At 39.6% G+C, this 7,591-nt stretch overlaps 1 protein-coding gene across 1 annotated transcript in view; it reads left to right on the top strand.

Annotated features, from left to right (window-relative positions):
- Window positions 1-7,591, top strand: part of FAM114A1 (family with sequence similarity 114 member A1) — a 70,621-nt gene that overhangs the window by 37,450 nt on the left and 25,580 nt on the right. Inside the window, exons 5-6 of the mRNA XM_019635996.1 lie at window positions 3,732-3,866; window positions 6,706-6,858. Coding sequence (XP_019491541.1) covers window positions 3,732-3,866; window positions 6,706-6,858 — 288 coding nt within the window. The remainder of the gene's footprint in view (window positions 1-3,731; window positions 3,867-6,705; window positions 6,859-7,591) is intronic.

The following is a 7,591-nucleotide window of genomic DNA, read 5'->3' as shown; positions in this document are numbered from 1 at the left end:
GCCCTGGGTATCATTAGGGTTACAGTGCCATGCATAACAATACTTTAAGTCATAAAGACAGTATTGTCCCAGGTCGCTCAGCCCTGAGAAAAGCCACTCCTTTGTTCATTCAGACATTCCTTCAACAAATAGCTACTGACCACCTCTAGCTGCGAACAGACAGACAGCTCCCTCCCCGCCCTCACGTTGCCTTCAGGCCAGCTGGGGGCCGCCCCAGGTAGCACTGGGAGCAGCGAGGCTCCACAGCCCCCCACCCTGCTGCCTCACTGCTGCGCTTGTAAGAGGGGGAAACTCATCCTTGCCCGGTGGCTGGAGGGCAGGCTGTAAGGCTGGGGGAGCTGCCACATTCTGCAAGATGGAAAATAAATCATGCCTCTTACTTCTGTCATTTTCTGTTTCTAGGCTCAGAAGAAAAGGGAGAAGAATTTGCTAGCATGCTTACAGAGCTTCTCTTTGAATTACATGTTGCGGCCACACCTGACAAACTCAATAAGGTCAGCACCGTCTGAGTCTGAGTTTTTGTTTTTTTAAAAGAAAGGTCTCGGTTATAAAATTCCAGAGATTCACCTGAAATGGAAAAACCCCAAACCTTAAATGGCACATGAGTGGAGACAAGTCTGAGGTCTGTAATTAAGATGTGAGGAGGCAAGAGAATGAAATGTGATGGTAGAAAACATCTAGACTGTGTCATGAGACCTGTATTTTTAGTTGCAACTGCACTAATAATTACCTTTTGACCTTGAGCGAGTCATTTCATCTCAATATAGAATTCTGTATCAGAGCAACAGTTATCTTCAGCACAGGGAGATAAGAGGGTTGCAGAATCACCAAGGGGCTTTTTCAAATTCCGTCTACCCTCCCCCACTAAAGTGACATGCCAGAATTAGGCAGAGAGAAGCCCATCAGCCAGGTCAACCCCACGTCCTCTCCTACCTGGCATGCTGGTGCTACCTCATGTCTAAGAATGTTCCAGCTTTAATGGTCTGGGTTCCTCTAATAGCACCGCAGTATGTTTTGCAAGTTAGCACAAGGTCTTGCTGTGGAGTTTCTTAATGAGGACCTTGATCATTAATTACTTAAGACTGTGTCATTTTTCCTATTCTCTCTTTGTTTTCCCTTTCTTCTCTTTAGTAAGCGGTAGCTGACACAGGCCCTCATTTATCAAGGTGGGTGAGGAAAGGGCAGAATGAGGCAATGAGGAGCAGAGATGAGTAATTTCTTTATCTCTGATAGAGGTCACCGATACTGGCAAGTTAGTGACTTGAACACAGTGGGAAATTGCCTCATTCATCTCCGTGCAGCACCTGCCACAGCTCGGAGAGTGTGTGTGGTGTCTCCAAGGCTTCACTGGTTTATTTACATAGTCAAGTAAACCTTTGTCCCTAAAAGAGGACACACCAAGGATAGTGTTGGGTTTTGTCTCCCCAGATCTTCTTGCCATTAACTTGCCAGTCAACACTGACATATTAAACTTTGCCATGTAAGCTTTAAGATGAGAAGTAAGTTTAGCATAAGCTCAGACACAACTTTCACTTAAATAGACAGCTTAAGTCATATTGGTAAAAGCTGGGAGAATCTCCTTTTCTAAATTCATGGAATAACAACAGATAGGGAAGGTGGTTTCTGCTTATTCAATGTAACCATCGTGGTTTAGGCCACAGGTTGCTCAATCTGCACTCCTGCAAAATTAAACTAGTCGCAGAGCGATGCTGTTCTTCCCAACAGCCCTTCTCTCTTCCTCTCTCCTTGAAGTCAGAAGACCTGGCACGGCTAGAGAAGAGCAGAGCCATCTTTCATCTTCCCAGAGTGATATGTTATTAGGTTCATGAAACATNTACAAATTGGTAACTACAATATGGCCTCAGGGATAGGCAAGACAGTCTGGGGAATATAATCAATAATGTTGTAAATATTTTTTAGGGGGCCAGATGGATTCGTGTCTTGTTAGGGAGACCACTTCATAGTCGGTGTAGAGGCCTGACCACTGCACGTGTATCTGAAGCAAACTGTCATTTAAATATCCTCTTCCGCTTTAGCCCCACATACTGACCTTATATGTCTTCAGTTTAGTGAGCTTTATGCTCATTGCATCAAAATAGAAGAATCAATTATGCTGAGACATAGAAAGAGGCCAGTTTCAAAGAGACTGTTAGAGAATAATGTTTGTGAGCATTTGTATGTTTCTACAAAGTCATAAAGTGTGACAAACTTGTTTTTGTTTTAGTAATGAAACTAAGAGACTAGCTGTCAAAGGTCATGAAGTTAGTATTCTGGACTCAAAGAAAAACTAACATAGATACCTCTTTTTCAGAGTAACAGTCACCAAAAAGAGCCAGGCCGTTTCTCTTCCGTTTCTTGATAATTGAGGTCGACCTTGGTCCTATTTGGGGTTCATTCAGAAAGAATAAAAAGAGGATCCCAATTCCCCCAAACATCAAGAAGATATTGTTGCCAGTGCAAGTTATGGCAGTATTACATTCACAGCTAGTGCTATTTCTTGGAGAGGAAACTTGATTCAATACTCTTAAAACGTCACTTCATGTAATATATTCCAGTCTCAGTGTAGAGCATCAAGAAGTTGAGATTTTTTTTTAGTATGACAAAAAAAATATTAAAGTCCTAAATACAATAGCATGCTTAAATTTGTCTTTCCTTAAGTGACAGAACCCTGTTATCTCCCATAATATATCCATTTTCCCAAAGGGCATCTCCACACTATCAAACCACTATTCCTTTTAATTAATTGAATAACTGTCATTCAAACACTTAAAGAAGAACCAGGAGAAAAGAATAGCGGGGTTGTCATTAAATCAGTCCAATTATGATGGAGTGTGACGAGTCCAAAAAGGTGGAAGAAGGATTATCTAAAAGCTATAAAGAAGAATCGTATCAGTGGGGGTGAACAGACAACCCAGGATCAAAACTCTGGGAAAAATCTGAACATTTTCACCAAATTTTTTTCTTATAAGCACTTACATTCCTGAAAGCTTCCTAACACCTAAGTAATTTATTTGATAGTCTCCAAAAATGTAATAAACTATCATTTTTAGATAAATTTAGTATCACGCTCCCTTGCATTAATGTTAGCTAATGATTTGCATGTTTGTCTTTCCAGCAGAGTATAATTTTATCACACTGCCATGGGTCTGTAATTTGGTTTACCACTGTTGTGAAGAGATTTTAAAAGGCTGTTTTCTATGTTTATTGCTTTAGTGAAGATGTTCTTAAGCATATATACAGACCAAGAGTTGTAGTAATGGGCATTCTTTGTTGCAACATTTTTAACCATCTGATTTTTATCTACTTTCATTTTCCTCTGTCATTTTTTTCCCTAAAACATTTGCCAGAGCTATTTGGTATATTTTCTTGTTTTATAGAATGAATGTACATTTAAAAGCTGGGGCTGCACAAAGCACTTGTGTCTCAATTTAGTGTTGATTACTCCAAATATATATATAAGTTTCAGGTGTACAAAACAATGTAATAGACATTTACACCCCTCACCAAGTGATAACCCCCCACCCACTCCCAAATATTTTTAATCTCCCTATGTTATATCTTTGTAGCACATAACAACATAGTTACATAAAGCTTTAGTGTTTACAGAATATTTTCACATTTGTTGTATTATTTCATCCTTGCAACAGTGCTGAAGAGGAGATGGGTGGGTTTTATTATNTAAAAAAAAAAAAAAAAAAAAAACTTGTCTTATGCAATGATCTCACCTGCAGGGTAAGAGCGTCTTGACAGGTGGTCTTGATGCTTTGGAATTCATTGGCAAGAAGACCATGACTGTCCTTGCAGAAAGCGACCCAGGCTTTAAGCGGACCAAGACTCTCATGGAGAGAACCGTTTCCTTATCTCAGGTGAGACTATATACTTTCGCAATGTTTTCTTTCAGTCAATAGAATAAATGCATTCTTGGTTCTTTTTAATAGATATTTTAAAGCACACAATTCAAATTCAAATAAGACAAAATAGCAGAGAGTGAGAAATTGAGTTTCTAATACACCCCTTTTCCCAGCCATTTAGTTCCTCGTGGGAGACCGCCACTGTTAATAACTTCTTATGGAGTCTATCAGAATTATCATATAGTTATAGATAGCTATGATATAGATATATGAAGCTATATGAGTGCATATGAGGTCAGACAGTTAGGTTCATGAACTCATCCTAGAAAAAATGCTACATACCTCATTGCTGAATATCACTACAGTCACCTTCAAAGTGTCCCCCTTGGGAAGCTATGCACCAATTCCAGTGTGTAGTCTACGCTTCAAAGAAATTTTGGAACTCTTTTTCTGGAATGGCCATCAGAGCTGTCGTCATATTACCCTTGATGTCCTGAATGTCATCAAAATGTCTTCCTTTCAATATTTCCTTTATCTTCGGATATGGAAAAAAGTCATTGGGGGCCAGATCAGGTGAGTAGGGAGGGTGTTCCAATACAGTTACTTGTTTCCTGGCTAAAAACTCCCTCACAGACAGTGCTCTGTGAGCTGGTACATTGTTGTGATGCAAGAGCCATGAATTGTTGAAAAGTTCAGGTCGTCTAACTTTTTCACACAGCCTGTTCAGCACTTCCAAATAGTAAACTTGGTTAACTGTTTGTCCAGTTGGTACAAATTCATAATGAATAATCTCTCTGATACCAAAAAAAGGTTAGCAACATCGTTGCAACAAGTTCATGAACTTTTATTTTATTTTATTTTATTTTATATTATTAAATTGTTAGACCTTGTATAATATACACATATGTACATATTTATGTATATACTTTTCAACCAAATGGTAGCATACTAACCACAGTCTTTTGTACCTTGCTTTATTCACTTAATAATTTCTTGAAGATTATTCCATTTAAGCTATTTGTCTTAGTCCATCCAGGCTGGTATAACAGAATACCATCAACTGAGTGGCTTATAAACAGCAAACATTTGTTCCTCATAGTGCTGGAAGTTTAAACACCTGTGAAATGAAGAATTAGACCTGGTCAGTTTCCCAGATTACCATAGTTTTTGTGGCACCTTCACAATTTTTATCACATCTATATTCAATCTACTGTCAAAAAGTAAGTAGGAATGCTCACAGAAATGTGTCACCCAAGAATCCGCACGAACCATCAGCAGTGTTCTAATTACACATCTGAAACGTGCAGAGAGTGTGGTACACAACATTCTGGGGCACACTTGAGCACTGCACGTATAGTTCACGTGGTCTGCTTAAGCTGGATCAACAGAACACGACCAACCTTAACCTCCTTCCAAACAGTAACTTTCCATTCATTCATTCATCAATCTATCCAGCCAGGCAGCCAGCCATCCATTCCACAAATGCATTTTGAATGTCCACTGTGTGCCAGGCACTGTTTCAAGCACTTAGTATACATTTAATAACCAAAATGGAAAAAAATCCCTGTCCTTAAAGAGCTTTCCTTCCAGAGAAGAGAGACAAACAAACAATAAACATTACCTAGTATTTTAGAAGGTGATGAGTGCTGTAGAAAAAAGAAAAACTAGAGCAGGAAGAGGGTAATCAGGAATATGGGAGTGAGGGGCAGTTTAAGTATTAAATTGGATTATGACTTGGAGGCTTCATGGAAATGATGACATTTGAGGAAATGCTTAAGAGAGATAAAAGGCTTGACCATGCAGAAATCTGAGTGAAGCACATTCCAGGCAGAAAAGCAGCCTTATTTAGTCTTAAAGACAAACAGGAAGCAGAATTCTGTTTGTAGCCTAGTGGTTTGGCTTAACCACTTCAGGAACCCAAAAGGAGAATGAGGCTGATTATTTTATTGACACACAATAAAAACAAAATCTATTTTTCCATGATCTTCCCTTTGCGACCTTGTGGGAATTTTATTTATGGTGCTTTTTACAGATACCATGGTGTATTTATGGTGCTTTTCACAGGTATTAAAGAACCCTATAAACTTAATGCCTCAGTAAATTTAATGAGGAACCAAATAAATGATGCTTAGAATCAAAGGAAGGAAGTGCAGGACGTGGGAGTGACTGGTGGACTTGCGTTTTTATTTAATCAACAGCAGTGAAAAAATTATCAACAGGGAAGGAACTCAGTTCACAATCACACTTTTTGAGACCAATCTAAGAACTGACAAGCTAACATTCTTATTTATATTCAGTGACTAATATGGAATATATTACAAGTTTATATTTTAATTTTTTTTCATTGAAGAGGCTAATAACCACACACAAAAATGTAAAAGTAATGTAACTCAGATAAAATCAGATCAGCTTATTTCTGCTTTAAAGTCTGCCGAGGTACAGACGTTGCAATTAATTCTGTCAGAATAGATTAAACTTTTCTAGTGCACATAAATTTGCTCGTTATAAAAAATCTCGACATTTTAGAGAATAAGAAAATTCATCCCACACATGGGAAACACCTCAGTGGAAACCACTGTTAAGCTTTTGTTGTGTTTCTTTCCAATCCTCTTCTCGGGAATGGAATTTTTGCTTTGTTTTGTCGTGTACATAATGAACATGTAAAATTCAAAGTGGACTATTATGTAAATGTTGTCAGTCGATCAATAAAAAATCATTTGTTTTAGAAATACCAAAGTGACCGAAACCTACTCCTCAAAAATACAAAGTCAGGCCTCATCTCCCCCTATGTCGTATGCAGAAAATGGGACTCTCTAGCACACACTGAGTGTATACACATTGTGTGCTTCCGCAGATGTTAAGGGAGGCCAAGGAGAAGGAGAAGCAGAGGTTGGCGCAGCAGCTCACAGCCGAGAGGACTGCACACTACGGGATGCTGTTTGATGAGTACCAAGGTTTGTCACACCTGGAGGCCCTGGAAATTCTGTCCAATGAAAGCGAAAGCAAGGTATGTCTGCACTGGTCGTTTGAAATGATGCGTTTATTAGTATGATCTCTGAAACAAGAAACTAGAAATTCTGCCATTACAATATCTCATTGTTAGAGCCTCATGTTACTGTGCTAAGGCCACAAATACTGGACAGCCTCATGACCCCATCATACTCCATATTATTTCCTCTCTGTCCTGTGCTGAGCGATCACCCCTCCTTATTCCCAAGAGGGCCAGCACAGTACGAGTCATTACTACCCCTGCCTTATGGTGCAAAAGGCTGCTCACCAACTTGGCTGTCAGGCTCCTGGCCCTGTGCCCTGCTTTGGTGAGGTGGTACCCGGGTCAGAGCTGCCCTACCAGGCCCCATCTTCATGCCCACCCAATGGAAACAGCAGCTGATGTTTCTTCAAGCCTGCAGGGTTTTCATGTATTTAGTGTTTAGGGTTATATGTTTATTCACCCATATGTTAGACGCCTGGGCTACAAAAGTCAAGATTATCTTACTGGGGCTTACAGCTCTTTTTGGTAATCCCACTGAACAGAAACCTGGGAGTTACCTAACAGCCCTGTGTGCTCACATTCTCCCGCTGTGATCCTGAGAAATAGAACATGAATGGCAGAAATCAGCAGGGTTTGGGGATTTCTTTTTTAGAGGATCTACGTGTGTGTGTGTGTGTGTGTGTGTGTGTGTGTGTGTGTGTGTGTGTGTGTATTTAGCAAACACTTACATAGCCCTTATATAGTCACT

Source organism: Hipposideros armiger, unplaced genomic scaffold (assembly GCF_001890085.2).
Source record: "Hipposideros armiger isolate ML-2016 unplaced genomic scaffold, ASM189008v1 scaffold_26, whole genome shotgun sequence".
Lineage (NCBI taxonomy): Eukaryota > Metazoa > Chordata > Mammalia > Chiroptera > Hipposideridae > Hipposideros > Hipposideros armiger.
Note: the sequence above shows the minus strand (reverse complement) of the source record. Positions and strands in the feature narration are given on the sequence as shown.